Here is a 21,048-nt window from a genome sequence, read left to right as displayed (position 1 = left end):
CTGTCCCATTTCAGAGCAGAACATGGAGCTCCAGGGCCGTGCTTGGTTCTGATGGCTGGGAGAGGCTGCAATGGCAGGAGCCTTGCACATCACCCTGCCGGCCAAGCTCCAACGTGACACAGTCGCCCATGCAAAGACAGGGCCAATGGGGTAGGATGAAAAGCCCCTTCAATCCCCAGGCTACAAAGGCGGAGCAACACCTCCAGACGGGCTCAGTCTATGGGAACAGGTACCAGCTGTCACGGCAGGTGCCCAAGAGCCAGCCGTGTCCAAGACCACGGCGCCCACCTGCAGCAATGCAGGCTGAAAAGCAAGATGCAATATGCACGCGCACTCTCAGCAGCCCCCGTGAGGACATCAGCCATAGCAGCCGACCACCGCAGGCTCTCGGAGGCCTGGTATCAAGGAGGGCAGGGGGCCCTCTCTGGGCCACATTATGCCGCACCCCTGCAGGCCCCACACATACCGTCCGTTTTGGGGGGGTACATGGCCCCCCTGAATCCACTGCACCGGCCACCTCACTCCCTCAGCATGCTCCCGGTGTCTCTTCCCAAAAACCTGCCCCCAGTGGACACAACGCCTGCTCCGTGCCTCTCGGCACTGCTGGGCGCCAGGCCGTGTCCCTGGCCGCTGGCGGCGGCATCTGCGCTGCAGCATCCACGGGCAGAGCCAGATGCGACTCGCGCTGCCGCCTGCACACGACCCGGTGGACACGGGCGGCCCTCCAGGCGCAGGAGATCCATCTAGGCAGCTACTCACCGGGTTTTCCCTTCCTGCCTCCTGCTCAGCTCAGAGCCCTTTATGCTCACGGAGCAGGGGGCGCGCGGGGCGGCATCTTCCTCCCGCGACCGCGCTGATGCCGTCCGCGCCGGGCCCCACAATGGGAGCGGGTCTACTGGCAGGCTGGCCGGCCGGTCCCCCGCCTCTCACACCCCTGCCTCCGCATGTCTCCAGGCTCGGGTGGTACCCGGCTCCCCAGGGAAGTGCAGCCGGCAGCTGAGGCACAAACGAAAACACGGCATGGATGTGAGGAGCTGACGTCACACAAAAACAAGCATCTCCGCATTAAAGGAGGACCAGGAACAGCAGCCAAGAGCCCCAGCCTCAGCCAGGCTTTGACATGCAAATTCCACACACAGCCAAGCTAAGTCAGGGAAACCCAGCCCACCCCCAGGGCTGGAGGCAGGGGCACAGGACCACCACATGGGCAAGGGGCCCTGCCTGTGTCTACCGGGGGCTGAGAGTGGGTAGAGAAGGGAAGAGAAAAGAAGGAGACTGTGGGAATGGAGGGCCAGGTCACAGAATCAGCCACCCCTTGACCAGGTGGCCCCTTCAGGGCCTTGCCCCATCAGTCACACAAACGGCACAAGGAAGGGCAGGAATAGAGAAAACTAAGCTTGCTGGAAGGGTTTCAACTCATGGGGAGCTCAATTAACTCAGGACCCACCCCATGCATGGTATCTCCAATGAGAGAAGAAGCGTCCACCAACCCCAACGCGCAGGCCTCGCTACTGTCCACTGTCCCATGCGGTGCAGTGAGGCTGGTCTTCCAAGTAGGCCCAGGTTGATCCCCCAACCTCACCTGGAGCCTCCACCAGACCCAGGCACCCAAGAATTGTCAGCTGAAAGAAGAGTTGGGCACTTCCCTCAAATTCTGAAAAACATGGGAGAACACAGCTGCCCGGCCTGAGCCTGTTCCTTCTGCAGAATTCTCTGGGGGTCCCTGGGGGCTGGGCCTGACCCTACCCAGCACGGGCAAGCGCAAGGGGTCGGATCTGGAATCAGAAGTTACAGGAAACATCTATCCCCCACTCCTCCAACAAACATGCTCTGATCAATAATCACCACACTGGGGGGCAGACGCAGGAGAAAGGCCTCCCTCCTTCGTCAGTTATAAACAGCACCAGGTTCTCTAACCTCTATTTATTCACATTCAGGGCATGGGTGCGAGGGCGTAGGTTCAGATTCTGGGTCCTTCTCTCACTGGCCATGTGGCCAAAGTTCCATTCTCCCAGGGCAGTGGGTCTCCCCCAAGGCTGCCCATAGACCACCCGAAGGCAGTTCACAAGCAGAAAACATTTCAACGTAACACCCAAACTCATCATTCCTATAGAAGGTCCTCCAAAATCTCCTGGACACGGGGGCGGACGCACCACAGCACTTGACCAAGTCAGCCCACCACTTGCTTCCATGCCACTGGGCAGCCAGCTAAGGATGGAAGTTACATTTTTAAGATGGCAGAGTAAAATTAAAGAACAATATCTCATGACACGTGGAAAGGACACAAAAATCAAATTTCAGTGCCCATGAATAAAGTTTTATTGGCACACAGCCACACAAGTTCCTTTACATACTGTCCACGGCTGCCCTCGTGTTACAGTGGCAGAGCTGGGCAATTTCAACAGAGACCACATAGCCTGCAAAGTTAAAAATTTTTACTACCAGGCCCTTTTCAAAAAGTATTTGCCAGCTCCTGAAAAAGACTGTAAATTCAGAAAATAACTGGACCACCATATCTATGCTGGGCTTCGATGAGAAACGCGAATTTGCCCTGGATTCAAGCAAAAATCCAGACACATTTTGCTTACATCAGGACATTGTCCTTCGGCCAGCTCCTGTCTTCCAGTCCACTCCAAAACATCCCGTTCTGCAGAAGCAGAAAATGCAAGCTGAACAGGCAGATGCTAACTGACTGGAAGTCTACTTTAGCCAGGAAACTAGATCTTCCAGTTTGTTACAAATAATTTGAAACAAAGCTGAAAAAAAACCATGTTTAATAAAACAATAGACATACCTACGAATACCAAAGAAGAAGCCTATGATGGGATTGGTGGTTGAGGGGACCCCTCACATGCCTAGGGGCCATTCCCCAACACTCCTCAACCGCCAAGGGCCCAGCTGGACTCATGGGCCCAGAGTTCACCACGCAGCCTGAGCGAAGCTGGCTTCCCTGTCCCACAGCGGACAGCTGGCTGGCTGGCAGGGGAGCTGGCAAGCTGGGCTTACCTGGCCCTCAGCGCAACCCAGAAGCCCACTAATCTCCACCACTCCTCAGCAGTTCCATGAGGTGGGTACTACTAGAGCTCCTTTTTACAAGGGGGAAACTAGTGTACGAGGTGCTTCCCCACCTGCCCAAAGTCATGCAGCTGAGATCTGGATGAGCAGCCTGGTGCACCCAGGGCCCTCTGCCATCTCACTCTCCCCACTCCTGCCATCTCACTAACACACACGTGTCTACACAAGGCCATCTAGGTGGCCAGGGCCCCATGGAACACCGGACCCAGAGTGCAGCCATGTGGAGGTGCCTGAGAGCCGTCCCGGGCAGGGCCGCTTCCACCAGGCTCTGCTCTGAACCATGCTCCAGTCAATGGCAGAGGTGTGTGCACAAAGCTTCAGCTTAGAAACAGAGGGGACAGACCTCAAGCCAGCAGGCAGACAGGTGTGGGTGTGAGTGTGAAGCTTGGGGAGGTGGGGACAGGTGGGCAGGGTGACAAGCAGTCTGGGGGGCCAAGAAATGGGTTTGCTGGGGGATGAGCCTGGGCATCTTGCTATTGTTCAACGTGAGACTCTGTGGCCAGATGGCCCCGCGGCTCCAAGGCCCCTCTCTCCTCCCCATGGCCCCAGGCCCAGGATACCCCTTCTCCTCCAACCATGTTCGCCCCTATAGCCAATGATTCTCTCCCACCAGCCCCAACTCAGTCCCTGCTTTTCGGGGAACTTACTGGGGCTCCTCCAACTCCGGCTCCCCTGTGTCACTGCAGTCTCCCTCCCAACATGGGTACAGGCCCTCGGAGTGTCTGCCCCAGGCGACAGAGCACCAGTCTTCCCCTCCCCCCTCCCTCAAAGGCCAGTGCTTGTTTGTCACAGCCAGGCCCAGAGAGCCATCCTAGGCCATGGAAAGTCTCTCTCTGCTAGAGTCTAAGAGAAGATTGTCCCAGAGTATAGATGCAGGGGTGACAACAGAGAAAAGAGCTTTTCCCCACACCTAACATTCCTGGAGAGTAAGAGCTTGGAGACCCAAAGAAGGGGGAGCTCCAGACAGGCAGGTAAGAGCGACCACAGCCCAGCCAACCAGGGCCCACTGTCAGCCTCCAACAGGGCAGGGCCTCCTTGCTCCTTCCCCATACTCCCCCAGCAACCCTCATCAGGAGAGGGCAGCTCCCCAGGACTGTGTAGCACCCAAGTGGGACCCAAGGAACCCCCCTCCCACCAGAGTCCCTCACCACCCCAGCCCTGCACACAGCTCCACAGCCCCCCACATGAGGCTTCCCCACAAGAGAGCCACAGGGACCCCACCCAGAGAGCATTTCCTGGGACAGATTCCACGAAAAGTACCAGAGGAGCCAAACCACTCCTCTCAGGAGATTATGCATAAGAGACTTGCTGAGAAGGGCCACCAGCCCAGGTCGGGGTACAGACTCCACTCCCCGATGACCTACCTAGTCCCTGCCTAGTCACCAGCCTCCCCAGGCCTCCTCTCCTCAGCTGGGTGCCTCTTGAGACCCCTGAGTACCAGGGGACAATTGAGCCCAAGGAGGGGGAAGGCTCAGGGATTTCTGCCCTCGCCCTGGGCTCAGTGCTCACAGAAGCCCACCCTAGCTCCTGTCTGTGGGGTGGGGATGGCAGCAGTGGGGCCACCTGGTGAGGGGAGGTCAAAGACAGAATGAGTCCTTGAGGGCAATCAGCCTACATGGCCCCAGAGATGGCCCAAGGTGGGGCCCCATTGTCATGGTCAGCAGTAGTCATGCTGGGCAGTAAGATCTGTGCCCTTTCTCACTCATCTGCGTTGGTCACCAGGAACACCTGCTGGAAGGGCTGCTGTCTGAGGTGTGGAGACCCGCATACAGCATGGACCCTGCCTCTACCTCCCCCTGCCCAGGTATGACATTCACACATTTCACAGGTGAAACTGCTCTGACTGAGAGGGCCCACGGCCAAGGAAACAGAGCCAGGAGACGGATTTGCTAGATATTGGGGCCTCACTGTGTCCACCTGAGACCGAGGAAGGAGCCATGGCCAGCACAGACCCCGTGATGGGGTGCAGCCAGCCAGGGCCAAAATCACCCCAGCACAGCTGGAGGCTCCAGGTGGACAAAGCAATGTCACCATTTGGGGAGCAGGAAAGAAAATACCTATGGATTTGAACATGCAAAAATTAAACGTTAGCATCTCTATGTAACAAGAGGCACAAGTAGCCTCGTGAAAGAGGAGCAGCCTGAGAGACAATCTCGCAGCACTATCAGAGTGGGGTGAAGAGCGGCCAGCTCGGACAGGCAGGCCATGAATGGACAATGCACAGAGGAGAGACACAGCAGCCAGTAAGGCCCGAGGGCTGGGCACCCATGAGCTCACCGGCCACAAAGGCCCTCTGTGCTCCTCCTTGCCCGCTCCCAGCACACGCTGCCAGGCCAGGCCCAGCCCCTCAGGCACCAATACAGGGCCAGCAGGTAAGCGCCCTCAAAAACGATGTCTCATTAACAACTCACCACTGAGTCCCATCTCAACCACCCTGTGCCAAGTACGCGCTGCCAGTTTCTACCCCTGCCCCAGCCCTGCACAATGGGCAGTACTGATGAGGCCATAGGAATCATAAACACAGAGGCCCACCCAGTCCCAGAAGAGGCCAGAAGACCGTCATTATAATTAACGTGTCTACAATTAGCATTACAATAAAACAAAAACATAAACTATCAGAGAAGCAGCCCCAGGAGCTTGGCCAGCCCTGCAAGAGTTGCACAAGAGATTCCAGCTCAGTGAGACCAACTGGTATCGGGGAAATCATGTCTCCCAAAAATTCAATGTTGAATTCCTAATCTCTGTGACCTTGTTTGAAAATTAGATCTTGGCAGACGTTATTACTTAAGATGAGGTCACACTGGAAGAGGGTGGGTCCTAATCCCATCTGAGTGGTGTCCTATGAAAGGGGAGAAGAGACAGACAGAGGGAAGACAGCCATGTGATGATGGGGTTACGCTGCAGCTGCAAGCCAAGGAAGGCCTGGGACTACCAGAGCCTGCAGAGAAGAGAAAGGACTTTCCCCAGAGCCTTGGAGAGAGCACAGCCCTGCCAACACCCTGAATTCGAACTCACAACCTGCGAATGTATTGACGATAAATTTCTGTCATTTTAAGCAGCTTGCTTTGTGGCACTTTGCTGCCGCAGCCCAGGGACACTCATGCACCCTCCCTCACCCTCGAGCACCATCCTGCCTAGCACGTTAGTTCATGGCGGGGACCCCCATGAGGAGCAGGTAGAGAAACACCTGCCAAGCACCCCCAACCCCCGTCTCTTACCGTCTGGTGGAATGTTCTCCACAACATTGAGTGGTCACTCTAGGACAGACAATCCTTCTCCAGGCCCACCCACATTCTTCGAATTCCTGCCCGGTGCTTTCACCTCACCCACATGCCTCACCCACACGTTTGGTGCTTGCCCTCTGGCAGAGACCCCTCATGGGGCATCCTGTGATCTCTCATGGCCCACTCCTTCTCTGCAGAGTCTGAACCTCATAGGTGGCCAGCTGCATGTGAGGTTGGGTGTGGGTCTGAGACACAGGTAGGCGTGGCCACCAACCCACAGGCACAGAGCAGGAGGAGGGAGATTGCAGACAGTGAGTGCAAACTGGGACACTAGGTGACACAGCCAGGCCCGGCCAAGCAGATGGCAGTGAGCGCCCAGCCCTGGATGCCGGCACCAGAGATTGAGGCTCAGAAGCCACTGGTTGCGTGGCTGGCAGGCAACATTTCTGGGGTATGCAGTTCCAGGCGCAAGGTGAGGCAAAGAGACACAGACATGGGGTCACTGCAGCCAAAGGGCTGTCCAGGTGTCCCTCCATGACCTCAGCATGTCAGGGACACAGAGTGCAGTAGAGGGGCACCACACTTACCGGGGAGATTGTCTCATCTCCTTCCGTGTCCACAAGGACATGTGAGCTGTCAGAGCACAGCAATGCCCTTCTAGGGGCCCGTCCCTCTCCTTGGGACTCGGGGATCTCGAGGGCGGCTCCTAGAACAGCAGGCATGTCCCCTACCTCGGCTCTGCAAACCCAGGCAGCTCCTCACACAGGAATGTCACTGGAAGGGGCAGCCCTGGAGGGATGAGGACCCTGAAACCCAACTGACTTTGAGGCCATCCCCATCCAGCTCCTCTCTGCTGCCTGGGGGCACCTGCATGCTCCCTGGGACAGGGATCAGCTTCCCCTCCAGCCCAGCACCTGCCTGGCCCCACCCACCTCTCCATGGCACCCCCTGCAGGACCCACCTTATAAACAAACCCCCAGCCCCAAATCCTGACATTCCCAAGCCACCTGCATTCAAAGCACAACTCACACCCAAGCGCCTGGGGCAGCTTGGACATGCCTGATCCAGAAAGTTCTTACCCCCCCCACTTTGAGCCTTCCCAACGCACCTTCCTGGCACCAAATCCAACCCTTCCCCCAAGGCCGTATCTGTCATCACTGATGGTGCGTGTTTTACTTATCTATCCTGCATGCGATCAGTCTTCCCACCAGGACTGGGGCTCCTGCTGCGCCCCCTCCCCACCCCGGCAGCCCCTGGCACTGAGAAGGCACACCAGGGCCAAAGGGTTAGTGCTCCCCTGCACCTAATCCCTCTCCCACCCTCATCACAGCCACCTCTACATCTCCTCCCCGCAGCCCCAGGGCACCCCCACTGCTCCCACCCAGGATTCCACGTTCTCCAGATAGTTCTGTGGCCTCACTGAACACTCCGTCCTGGTTGCCCATTCACTTTGGGGACCCTAGGCCGGGCCACTGATCATCAGGTACTCTTTCTGCAAGAGTATGTAAAATCTCGGGGCTTCGACGGCCACCTCTATGCCAAGGGCTACCGAAGCAACATCTTCAGCCCCAACTTCTCCCCCAAATCCAAGACCCACACCCATCTGCCCACGCAGCATCTTCACCAGGCGTCCAGTGAGCAGTTCAGGCTCACTCTGCCCCAAACCTGGCTTCCAGTGGCAGCACCTCAGCCGGGCAGAGGGGCAGACTAGGAGCCAAAAGCCCACCCGAGAGCCAAGTTAGGGAGCTCCTGCTGAGAAGAGGGACTGAGCCAAGTCCCCGTACCAAGCAAGTGGCCATCACAGTCCCAGGACTCCCTGCCCACCAGATGGAGCCTTACAGCACCGAGGTCAGAGGCCAAGCAGTGTCTGGCTGGTTGATGTGAGGCTCGGTGCTCTGCCCTGGAGGATGGCACGGGGCACAACTGCTCTCTCCACCAAAAGCCCATGATCCAGGGGCCTCTGGGATACAGTCAGAAGCCAGGTCAGAAATTCTCTGACCTCAAAGCTTCTGACCCCACTGCACCTGGCTGGACTCATTTCGCTCCATCTCTTGCCAAGGGACCACCATAGAAACAGAAGAGACACTATCATCCCACCCCACCCTGGGGGCACCTGTATGGACTGAGGAAAGGGCTGTGGTCACTGACTACAGACGACCAGGTCTGGGGGGGACCAGAAGCTGGGGCAGGATGACTCGAGGGGCATCCAGCACTTCCAGCCTGGGCCTTTTGTTCTGGAGGAGAGGGATCAGGGCATTTCCTGGGTTTTCGTTATGCCACTGTCATGGATTGAATTATGTCCCCCCAAAAATGTATGTATCAATTTGACTGGGCCGCAATTCTGGGTATTGCGTGATTTTCCTATATGTTGTAAATCCTGCCTCTTTGATGTTAATAAGGGGGGATGGGCAGCAGCTGTGTTAGGCAGGATTGGATTGTGTCTTGAGGCAATCCCTTTTGAGATATAAAAGACAGAAGCCAGTAGAGAGACAGGCAGACCTCATGCCACCAAGGATGCAGTGCTGGGACCAGAGCACCTCCTTTGGCCCCGGGGTCCCTGCGCAGAGAGGCTCCTAGACCAGGGGAAGGCTGATGAGAAGGCCGACAGAAAGAGAGCCCACCCCTGGAGCTTAGGCCCTGAATTTGGACTTTTAGCCTACTTTTTTTTTACTGTGAGGAAATAAACTTCTCTTTGTTAAACCCATCTACCTGTGGTATTTCTGTTACAGCGCACTAGATGACTAAGACAGCCACCAACTAACCAGGCCAGTCCCCTCCCCCGATGCAGGGGCTCAGCAACCAGAACAGACATGCACAGGAAAAGGACCAGGGCCCTGGCCCAGGGAACCCCACTGAGGGCCTATCCACTCAAAGACTCTGACTTCCCACAGGGCCCAGGCCCCCAAGTCACGTTCTGCAGGAAGCACCATCTCATCTCCTCAACACAAGCAGCGGCTAGCCCAATCCCACAGCACACAACATACGAGGGTAGGAACGCCGAGGTACTCACTGTCTTCTCCTGGGCAGGGCATGCCGGGCTCCTCAGGGATGCTCGGGAACACTGCGCACAAAGGAAGGGAGTTAGTACCAGTGCAGTGGCCGGTGGGCGCCCAGTCTCTCATCACAAGCCCACTTTCCGTGAGGTCGACCAGAAACACGTTCATATGAAGCTCTATGGTGCCAGTGAGAACCACTCTTGGGAGATACTCACTAAGGTAGTGTGTCAGAAACCCAAGCAGATCATCTGTGCATGCCAAATTGCATTTTATAAGACTCCAAAATACACTAAAAACTTCAGGGGAAAAGCAATTGGAGGAGTCACGATAACAAAGTTATCAAACTGACTTGTACTAAGAATAAATGAATACAAAAATCAGGAAAGAACTGCAATTACGTTGAAAAAAGAATTTTTAAAAGCCACATTAGATTCAATTTCTTTAGACTCAAGACCAAGTTCAAAATTAAATGTTATAAAATATACCCTGAGCTTCCACAATAAATTAGTAAAATAGAAGCTACAAAAATATTAAAACTTTTAGCTACAACAAATTTTTTCTTAGTCTAGAAAATAAAGGGGATTTTTAAAGCATCAGAGCCTTCAAAATGGAGAGGCAAAACCAGTGTGCTGATCGTCACAGTAACTACAGCACACTGTGGCCGGCTTTACTTTAAAAACTTCATTTTACCACTGAGCTTCTGGTAAGGGTGATGGGAAGATTTGGTAATGGATAATGGCAATGGTTGACGAATATGAGAAACAGATCGTGTCGCTGAATTGTACACATGAAAAATGTTGATACGGCAAATGATCTGTTACATATATACTTACTACGATAAAAAAGAAAATAAGGGAAAAAAACCTCATTTTCATTAAGCATGCCAAAAATTTTGTATTTTAACCACTGGCCCAGTGTCAGGGACAGTGACTGATTTGACAGGAAATGGGATGGTTTGCTGCTGGGTGGTGGTCTGAGTCCAGCCCTGGCAAAGAGCCGACGCCACCAGAACCAGACTCTGTCAGGCCCCAAGACACCCTGTAGAACCGAAAAGCATTTGGGGACCCAGTTTGAAAACCACAGTTTGAAAACCACAGTTTGAAGATTCCACCTGGGATCACGGTTTACCTTTCCCATCATCCATTTTATAAACCAACTCAGAGCTTAAAAAACCAACGAACACCGTAGACCTGAAGAAAGCCCGGAGGGGAATCAGGATGGGACACAAACTCGTTTGGGCTGCCCATCGCTCCCCCACCCACCAGCACATGTGCCAAACAGATGAGCTGTGAGCCAGTGAAAGGTACAGAAAGGCTGATCCTGCCAACCCAAGCAGGTCCCAGCTCCCAAAGAGGATAGCCATGAGGAGCCAGGATCAGAACGAAGGGTATGCTTCTGCGTCCTGTGAGAAGCCACCTCTGCTGTACCCAGTCATATGGACTCTTTCCCAGTAAGAGTAATTTTTATTTAGGTCAATAAAATCTTAGAGAAAAAACAAAACCAAATGGCACTGGAGTCAACATGTTCAAATTCTCTGGCTTCACAACATTTTAAACCACGATCTCCTCTGTGTGGCCTCCAGGCCCCAGGTGCCCCGACAAAGCTGCCCATCTATGGCCATGGAGGGTCCCTCTGCCCCCTGCCCACCCAGGCTCCCACCTCCACAGGCCACAGGGGGCAGACATGGGTGACCCTTCCCTGCCAGGCGGTCACTCACCATGAATGATGAGCCCTTCGTCCCTGCGCTGACAGGACAGGCGGAAGGCCTCCTCCAGCTCCATCTGGGAGGACACAGTGCAGGGGTCACCTGGGCGGGGCAGGAGACATTGCTGAGGCTGCCAAGAAGCGCCGCCATGCTGTTGCATCACAGTGAGCTCAGGCGGGCAAAGTCTCCCGGCTCAGGCCAGCCACCCAGAGTTTACAGGCAGGTCCTAGAGCAGCCCGTCCAGCCCCGCATGTCACCCAGCCTGAGGTCCCTATCACAGGCAGTCGGCCCCAAGAGGGAGGTGAGTCCACCCAGGACCCTGGGAATACTGCCATGGGGGGCCCAGAAATGCTGTGTTGCTGGCCCACATAGCCAACAATACTAGAACATTCTCCTCCAATCAGTCTTAGACAGGAGAAAAAGGGCTCTCTCACTAGACAGGAAGGTCGAAGTGTCTAGAAACAACACCACAGGTGTCTACTTGCAACAGAAAGAGGAGGCAGGAGGGGCTGAGGTGCCTGACACTTTGTTGAAAGATGGATATTGAGAAGACCATTACTTTATATCAATTTATGTAAATGTGCGCTCCTGTGCCTATTTACAGATATGGAGCCATGCAACATACAGCTGGAGAAGAAGCACCCCTGTGTGGAGAGTGGCTCTGTGTGATGGCTATGATGCCCACCCCACCTGCTCACCATGAGGAAAATGCCAGGCCAGTCTGTCCATCCTCCCCGAGAAGCACTGAGGCTCCAGCATGTCTTTGACTACTAGCCACAGCTGTGTGGGAGAGGGGGTCCCTGCTGGACTTGCTCCAGCACCTGGCTGCCTAGGACGTTTGTTTGCCAGCCCTGCTTGGAGAACACGAACCTCCATCCCTGACCCTGAGCCCCTCCAGCCCTATGTCAACATCTCAGCCTCAGGAATCCCATTTAGATCAGCAAAGTTCATGTTCTAGGGTGACAGGAGCTCTGACTGCCCAGGACGACATTCCCAAGAGGCCACACCCCCACCCCCACCCCCAGTCCCCTGTCAGCCTGTGAAATGCAGACACCCACCCCCTGCCCTGGGGGATGGGCGTTCCTGCCAGGGCAGACATTCACCATAAGAGGACAGCAGTGCTCTATGTGAGAAAGAAGGAAATACTTTTTTTCTTTGAAGATGGATGGGGCCAGTTCTTATCCTATTAAAAATACATATCAATGTAGCTTTTGGAAGGGAAAGAAATGAAAGGCTCTGATTTCAAAACCAAGTCTCTGCAGCCTGCCAGAGGGTACATGGGTTAAAATGACATGACAGCAGTGAGGTATTCTGTGGGCCTCTGGGCCACAGAGCACCAGCATCTTGCTGAACCAGTCCCAATAAATAAGCCAGCACCACAGATGTCTCTCCCAGGCCCTGGAGCCACCACCTTTCCAACTATAGTAGTGTGTCCGTGTGTGTGTGTGTGTGTGTGAGAGAGAGAGAGAGTGTGTGTCTGTGTGTCTGTGTGTCTGTGTGTGTGAATGAGCAAGAGAGGGAGGGAGAGAGAGAGAAGGAAAGAGATCAAGACAGAGGGATAGTGAGGATAAGAGAGGGAGAGAGAGAGGAAAAAAAAAAAAAAGAAACACCGAGCCAGGAGAAAGGGAGAGAAAAAGAGAAAGACAGAGGCGGGGAGAGAGAGACCTCACTGGGCCCTGGCTGTGTTCGCCCTCCCTCCCCATGTTTCCTGAGAAAATGAAGAGCCCCCGCTTCCCAATCACCCACTGGAAAAAAACAGAATATGAGGAAGGAAGGTCAGGTGAGGAGGGAAAGGATCCACCCAGGTGGGGCTGGGAGACCCCTGTAGCGCTCTTCCTGGTGCTCAGGACCAAGGTTCCCCAGGCCGATGGACACCCCATCAGCACAACCCTGCCCCAACACCCAGCTTCAATGTAATCACCAGCAACCCATCTCCCTCCAGGAAATCATTTCCAATGGTCCCTGCTGGGGAGAAGCTGTCCGCACAAGTCAAACTCCATGGTTTTCAAACTCCGCACGGACAGCCACTCTGATGAAGGCTGACGATGGTGGGGGATGGGAAGGGAGGGGGCAGCTGCAGGGCTACCTTCATCGTCGACCCACTTGAGGGTGAGCGGCTGGCCCTGGTGCAGGCGGCACATCTCCCGTACGTCCTCACAGAGCTCTTCGAAGGTGGTAGCTGCGTCCAGGCTGGTGATCAGAATGTCCCTGGGCAGAAAGGACACCATACGTTTCACCACAGGGAGAACTAAACCAAGTGCAATACTCATTATGGATTGATCAGGTTATTGATCAAAGAACTGGGTGGTGCAAATGGTGAACGAGGTCAGCTGCTAACCGAAAGGTTGGAGGTTCGCATCCACACAGAGGTGCTTTGGAAGAAAGGCCTGACAACCTACTTCTGAAAAATCAGCTATTGAAAACCCTGTGGAGCACAGTTCTGCTCTGACACACATGGGGTTGTCATGAGTTGGAATCAACTCAACAGCAACCGGTAATTTTTTTTATGGATTAAATAAATGAAATGAAATTTTTCCCCCAAAGAGCATGTTACAAAATAAAACCACTGACCATGGTTTTTTAAAATTACCACCCTGTATTTCCTTGTACAGACATGAAATATCTATCCACCGCATTAATACGTGTAGATTGCACAGAAAATTCTGTGTTGCCAACCCACTGCCGTCGAGTCGATTCTGACTCACAGCGACCCTACAGGACAGAGTAGAACTGCCAGATACAGTTTCCAGGGAGCACCTCGCAGATTTGAACTGCCAACCTCTTGGTTAGCAGCCAGCAGCACTTAACCACTATGCCACCAGGGTTTCCTAGAGGGAAATCCTTGGGTCAGAAAGCCCCTCCCTCCAGTGGAGAGCTGGGCAGTGGCGTCTGCCCAGGCATCAGATTCAAGTTCTACACCAAAGGGAGCCGGGGAGAAGGGCCAGGTAGTGTTCAAGACCATCTGCATTATCGATTTAAAAAAACCTGATGAAAGCCGCCCCAAACCTCACTACTGCAAACAGTGACATGAGGCGTCATCTGTGCAAGCGAGAAATTTGAGGAGGAACAGGAAGTGGAAACTGGGGGGAGGAGTTGAGGAATTCAATCATGGAAGGCTGGGTTTTTTAAAACTCTGGAGGGATTGCTCACACTCCCTCCAAGTGGCAACCACACAATTTCAGGCACTTTTTTGGAAACTCAGTCACAGGATGTAATCACATAGCTTTTCACCCAAACATGGGATACCGAACCTCAACAGCTGGGTGTTAGGGACTGAACTGTATCCCCCAAAGAAATATGTTGAAGTCCTGACCTGTGAATGTGGCCCTGCTTGGAAATAAGGTCTTCGTAGATGTTATCAGTTAACATGAGGTGGGTACTGGAGCAGGGTGGGTCCCAATCCTATCTGAGTGGTGTTCTTATAAGAGAGGCGAGACACAGAGGAAGGACCCCATGTGGAGATGCAGCTACAATGCCTGGAGCCACCAGGAGCTCGGACAGAGCTAGGAACAGATTTCCCTTCAGAGCCTCAGAAGGAATGGACAAGGCAGACACCACATCTCAGACTCCCAGCCTCCAGAGCTGTGAGACAATATATTTCTATTCTCATAACCCACCCAGTTGTGGTCCTTTGTTCTGGCAGTCCTAGGAAATTAACACGCTGGGGACGGCACAGTGATTCCCAGTCACCCCAAACTCCACAAGCACAAATTCTGCTTGAGGGTAACATGGCTGATTTTCTGATCGAGGTTATCTGTATTCCATCCCACCAGTGCCTGTAAACAACAATGACTGTGAGGTTGGCTCAGGACCCGGCAGTGTTTCGTTCTGCTGTACACAGGGTCACTACGAGTCAGAACCAACTTTATGGCTCCCAACAAGTGCTTACAAAGAAAGTCTTCATTCAGGAGAACACAGACTAGGACAGCCACGACTGTGGCCAGCCTAGCGCCTACCACAGGCCCCAGCACAGCAGCCCAGGGCAGAGATCTCACTCATCGTCACCAGGAGAGGGGGTCCTCCCACTGCCCAATTCTGCCCACCAGAACCAGCAACCCTCTGCTCAGGGACCCCAGCATCTGCTCTAAGCTCATTACAGAGATTAACTCAGCTAATCCTCACAATAGGGACAGATGAAGAAACCAAGGCACAGAGAGGGTCACCCTGAGGTCAGCCAGGCCTCCTACCTCTGTAACCTCTGGGAGTTAAGGCCAGTCATCCTCAGCAATGGTCCCCCCACCTCCCCTCCCTCACAGCCCTCAGCCCCAGTGAAAGGTGTTGTCTTCCCCTAATTCCTCAGGTGGATGGCTCTGGTAAAAACCCTGGCACTGTGGGGGTCCCTGACACCAACCTGTACCACCGCCCACTCCTCTGTCACCCAATCCTGATGATTTGGGATCCATCCTGCCCACCCCCCACACCTCCATCACCACTCTCAATCACATCCAAACTCTGAATCCAATCAGCGGGGCACATGACCAACCCTCTGGCCCTTCCTTCTGGAAGCACGCTCCGGCCACATTACCATGTCCAGTCCACTGACCCTCCCACTTCCTCACCCCCTCCCATCCTCGCACCCCCTTCCTCCAGCCTACACCTAGGGCTGTCCTTTCTATATCTGTCAACATGCCCTCAGCTCCCCCGGCACCATTTGTCCACTGCACTTACCCAACAACACACCACCCTGACTGAGCCTGACTGTCCACCTATGGTGCTGTGACCGAGATGCCCAACTGTTCCCAGAAAACAACCACACCCGATTTCACCCTAAAACCATGGCCACAGAGTGCAAAGGAGTACACAGTATGACTCATGCCCACGTGAGTCCACTTCCCATGCCCAGATAGACAATAACAGAACTTCCCTCGGCCAAACCCTGACCACCTCCCAGCTGTCACTTTCGTCCTCCAAAGCATTGTGGGAACTTCCTCACAGTCCAAGTCCACATTGACACACCCTCCACTGGCTTCTCCACACCCCCTGGCCAGCTTCTCCACACCCCCTGGCCAGCTTCTCCACACCCCCTGGCCGGGAGGCCAGGGCAGGTCACTTACCTCTGGGGAGCTGTTGTGGAATTCCGAGACTGCTTAGGAGAGTACTGATACCCAAAAAGCATGCAACAGGGCCTCTTGGCATGGTCTGGTCACTGAGGACCCCCTAGGGCCTGGCTTCTAGCATCAGCTTCTCCTCTGCAGTCCCCTTCCCAGACCATCAGCTTCTCCTCAGCAATCCCCTCCCCAAGCCATCAGCTTCTCCTCAGCAGCCCCCTCCCCAGACCATCTGCTTCTCTCTCAGCAGCTCCTCCCCAGACCATCAGCATCTCCCTCAGCAGTCCCACACCTGCTCACATACCCTCTCCAGGAAGGAAATTCCAACCCCAGCCCATCACTCTGCAGCTACCACTCCCATTTCTCGTTAGAATGTCTGCAGCCGTTGATTGCCCCCCAGACCTCCCAGCCCCAGATCCCCAGAATTGAAGGGGCCCCTGCTCTGACCCCTTCTTCTCTGGTAACCTTGGGACATCTCTCCAGGGATGTCAGAAGGTCCTCTCAAGTTCATCATGGCTGCTAACTCCCTCCACCCCCAAACCTGCTCACCCAGCGCAGCAGCTCTGCCTTCCAGCCCCAAGGGGCATTACCCCACACCAACCAAGGGCAAGTTGGGGGTAATTCCAACTTCCTCTGCCCCCCAAGCCCAATGCTTCTCTGTCCAATGGCCAACAACCCCCACTCATGCCCCTCCAAGGGTCCGTGGTCACATGGCTCCCCCAGGCCCTGAGAAGGACGAGGCCCCAAACAGCCTGGGCACCAAGCTCTGAGCTGTATACATAGGAGGGTCTCAGTAAAAGCTCTAGAATAAAAGCCTGAGCCGGAGAGAGCCAGCAACCAAGCATCTCTATGACCCTATACTACTTAGACTACGGCTGCTAACCAAAAGTCAGCAGTTTGAATCCATCAGCACTCCTTGGAAACCCTGTGGGGCGGTTCTACTCTGTCCTATGGGGTCGCTATGGGTCAGACTTGACGGCAATGGGATTGGGTTGGGTTTTAGCAGGAGAAAGGCCTGAAGATCCACTTCCGTAAAGATTACAACCTAGGAAACCCTTTAGGGCAGTTCAACTCTGTCACATGGGGTCACCACGAGCTGAAATTGACTAAATGGCAAACAACAAGAAAAAAACAGGCCTCTGGAACACACAAATACCACGGAAGAAAGGGCTGACAATCTGCTTCCATTAAGATTACAGCCAAGAAAACCCTACGTTCAACTCTGTAACACAGGGGGTCACCATGAGTCAGAATCTGCTCGACAGCCAACAAGTTTGATCTGGAACTCCAACCAACAGAGCAGGGCCTAAACTCAGCAAGCGCCTATAATCACCTGGAAACTCTCTGAGCTTTCAGGTACCGCTGGACCCCCCTGCTGAAGGAACTGGGGAGGGGGGGTCAAGCTTCTGGAGGGTACCCAGGGGGGCCATCACCATGCGGATGGCTGAAAAACACTCCCTTTTTTAAGACCAGCGTCTCTGAGGTGTACCATCCTCAGCTCCTGACTGTGGAGCCCCACAGCAGTGTCCCCAGGACACCTCCATCCCAGTGGCAGCCTCTCACCTGGTGGCCACCTCATCTTGGTGGGCACTTTCCAGAACACTGCAGTAGCTGAGCTCTGGTACCGGGTCTCCCCATCCCCAGTGCCCCAGGTCTCAGAGTTTCCAGTCCCCAGAAAGAGACACCAAGGCAGAAGCTTTAGGAGAAGCAGGTGCTGGGAGGGCTGAAGTGGCTGGGATTGGGGAAGGCCTCAGGCAGAAAGGAGAAGGGAGAAGAAAGTGGGTAGAAAGGGACAGGGAAGGGAGAGGGGGAACCTGGAGGATAGTCGAGAGGAAGAATGGGAAAAGGGAGAGAGGGGAGAAGGGAGGAGAGGACTTAGGGAGATGAAGGGGGGATGAGGAAGAGGAGAGGGAAGAGGAGAGAAGGAAGGGGCTTGAGAGTGGAGAGAGGAACTAGAAGGGGCTGGGGAGGGGAGGGGGAGGGGACGGGGTGAAGGAAGAGGAAGGGGGCGTGGCCTTCTCAGCCTTGAAACTGGAGTCAGCAGGTCTCATTACAGGGTGCTTAGAAACCAAAGCGCTCCCCAGGGGCCTGAAGCGCTGGGATGGGGTGGGCAGGAGCTGCTGCAGCACTCAGCTGAGAAATCCCTGGGGCACTGCCCTCCAACTCTGCCCAGGACTACTTGGGTGCCTGTGTCTCATCTCTGTGCCAGCTGAACTGGTCCTGACGAAAGACTCAAGGTCTTGCATGCCCCATGGTGGAGGGGCAGCTCCGGAGTGGATGTGTTCTCATCATGGTGCGCTGGGTCAACCCTCTGCTCCCGCTAATTTTTAAAAATGTTACTTGTTGCTAGATCTGCGGGATCCTTCTGTCTGTGTCCTTCTATAGGGTCATTATGAGTCAGAATCTACTCCATGCTGGGTTTGGTTTTCTCGCTGGGAAGGGGCAGCCTCTCGGACCTCTGATGAGACATTCAACAGAGAGCTTAAGAACCAGGAGAGCCAGGACGCTGGACAAGTCCCAGGGCCAGAACTTCGACATTTTAATCAGCCCCCACTCTCTGGGGTCAGATGACAGCACCTTCTGACCTCTCAGGGAGCTACTGGGCCAGGCCCTCCCCAAGAAAACTTCCTTCTTGCTCTGTAGCCACCAACGCCCCTCCCACAAACTTTCAGGTGCCCAGGCTGAGGCCAGCAGAAGAGACGGGGGTTAGCAAGTGGCCTCAGAGAAGAGATGAAGACCACGGAGTCTGGACAGCAAACCTGGGGCCAACTCGCCCTCGGGACCTGACTAGAGACCAGAAGAGGCTGCGCTCAAGGTCAGGAGTCGGCAGGCCCTTCTCCAGGTGCGGGAATCACGGACCCCCAAAGGGCTACCCAGGACGGGGCCCGGCCTCGGGAAGAAGCCACCCCTCGCTCCCAGGCCTCCATGGCCTGAACCTGCTGCCACCGCCCTGAAGCAAAGGGAAGCTGCTAAAGCCGGACTACCAGGTTCACCGACTTGGGCAAGGCCGGCCCTCGGCTTGGCTCCACTTCCCTCCCGACATGGAGAAGCACCTCCGGGAGCTCCCAGGTTCGAGCTCCGGGCTCCTGGAGACAGATCCAATGCGCCCACTCCTCCCTCACCCGGTGTCCCCGCCGCGCGGAAGGCGGCGGTGGGATCCATTTGCCATGCCACGGAGCCCGGCAATCTGGGCACAATGCCTCTTCACTCCGCCAGGGGCTGCCCAGCGCCAGGGGCAGCCCTTTGACCCGCGCTCGGTCACCGACCTCTGTGAGGCGCCCACTAGTCCCATTTCAGAGACCCAGGTCGAGTCCAGGCCGTCCCAGGCGGACGAAGACGCGAAAGTCTTGTCTGCTGGAAAGGCCCCCAACAGACCGCGCCTCGGCCCGCCAGGGTCCCTCGGTTCTCGCACTCATCTGCACGCTCGCTGCACCTGTCTTCACCGGCCGTATTACACTTTTTTTTTTTTTTTAACTGAGCTGTCCCGTAAACTATGGAGAAGTTTAGAAAATCGCGATCTTTTTTAAACTTCCAGAAGTGTTCACAATTCTATAAAAATTTTAGCCCTTAAAGGTTTGTAGGCTAATGTCCATAGCCAAATTTCCACTGGAAATGTCAACAGCAATGTGGCCAGGTTGCCAGACTCCCAGCAACGCCAGCTTCCCCCGCCCCTGCACTCGCCCCGCGGGGTCCTCCGGCCAGTACGAGTCGGTAAAGCCCAAGTGCTGGAGCGCGGCGCCGGCACGGCGCGGACCCGGGGCGGCCAGGGACCCGCCTTCGCCCAGCAGCGCTCTCTAGCCGGGCTCCGCCATCCGGAGCCAGGCCAACCCCGCCCTGTCCGCTAGGCTCCCGCGGGTGACGTTCCAGAGCTCCCGGGGCCGCCTCTCGGCGCTGCCCGTCGGGACCTCCCGGGATGCACCTGGGACCGAAGGGCCTCGCTGTCCTCCCGCATCGCGGCCGCAGCTCCCGGCCCGGGGTCGGCAGGGGCTTCTCCGGCGGTCTCCGCGCCCCGACCGCCGCCCGCTCGCGCTCCGACTCCTCCAGCCGTCGGGGCGCGAACTCACCCGCTATAGTGCGCCTTCAGGCGGACACGGCAGCCGCTCCCGTCCATGTTGGCGCCGGTCCGGCTCGGCATGGCGCTCCCGACGGCCGTCAGGGCCGCGCCTCGGGTGGTGCGGGCGCTCGGGCCATGGCTGGGGGCGCACCTGGCCGGGGGCGCAGCAGTGCCAGGTGTGGCCAGCGGCGGAACGCGGAAGGGAGTGCGCGGCGCGGGACGAAGGGACGCGCCGCCGACGGACGCTGGCCCAGCCAACTCTGCTGGAACTTGGGCGCGGGGCGGGGATGGGGGCGCGGCCGGGCGGAGGCGCGCGGCCGAGCGGCAGCGCGCACGAAGTGCGGGCGTCAGGGGCCCACGGGGGCGGGGGTCCGAACATGGCCGACCCGAGACCGAGCCGGCGACCAATCGGCGGGGCGCGGTCGTCCCGGGGCGGGGGCGGTGGCACCTGCGGCCAATGAGGGCGCCGGCGGGCGGCCACCTGAGCCAATCCTCGGGGGATTCCGCGGCCGCGGCCCAATCGCCGCGGCGCAGGACGGACTACCTGTCGGGCGGGGCGCGGCCCCACCTGCGGCCAATGGGAGCACGCGTGGCCCGGCTCTGCCCGGCAACGTGAGACTGGGGGCCGGGCTGGAGGGGCCTGAGAGCCCCCTCGGCGCCAGGCTCCTCCGGGAAACGGGCGCCTCCGGGAACTTGTTGGAAATGCAAGTTCTCGAGCCCCGTCCAGACCTATGGAATCGAAACTCCAGCAGTCGGGGTTAGCAAGCCTCAGGACCCCCCGGGTGTTGCCGCCGGTCTAAGGAGCAGCGGGGAGCGGTGCGCCGGTGACATGTTTTAAACGCAGTGGTCAATTCTCAGGCTTTTTTTTTCCAACAGGTCCCTTCTAGAAACCCTACCTTCCCACCGCTCCTGCTGCTCTTCCTCTCGCTCCTCCTGGTCTTCAGCT

The 21,048-nt window shown here is 56.1% G+C and overlaps 1 protein-coding gene across 4 annotated transcripts in view; it reads right to left on the bottom strand.

Annotated features, from left to right (window-relative positions):
• PRKCZ (protein kinase C zeta) overlaps positions 1–20,452 on the bottom strand; it is a 145,207-nt gene extending 124,755 nt beyond the window's left edge. For 2 of the 4 annotated variants that reach the window (XM_049877648.1, XM_049877647.1), the window contains exons 1-4: positions 20,113–20,451; positions 13,087–13,208; positions 11,013–11,102; positions 9,310–9,360 (exon numbers count right to left, since the gene is read on the bottom strand). In XM_049877648.1, coding sequence (XP_049733605.1) covers positions 9,310–9,360; positions 11,013–11,102; positions 13,087–13,208; positions 20,113–20,183 — 334 coding nt within the window. In that variant the 5' untranslated portion in view covers positions 20,184–20,451. Of the gene's footprint in view, positions 1–9,309; positions 9,361–11,012; positions 11,103–13,086; positions 13,209–17,611; positions 17,970–20,112 lie in introns of those variants that run through there. The other 2 variants (XM_049877650.1, XM_049877649.1) reach the window with 2 other exon arrangements.
• Between the last annotated feature and the right edge of the window lie 596 nt (positions 20,453–21,048).

This window comes from Elephas maximus, chromosome 3, assembly GCF_024166365.1.
Source record: "Elephas maximus indicus isolate mEleMax1 chromosome 3, mEleMax1 primary haplotype, whole genome shotgun sequence".
In the NCBI taxonomy this organism is placed as follows: domain Eukaryota; kingdom Metazoa; phylum Chordata; class Mammalia; order Proboscidea; family Elephantidae; genus Elephas; species Elephas maximus.
The sequence above is the reverse complement of the archived record's forward strand: the minus strand, read 5'-3'. Positions and strand labels throughout refer to the sequence as shown.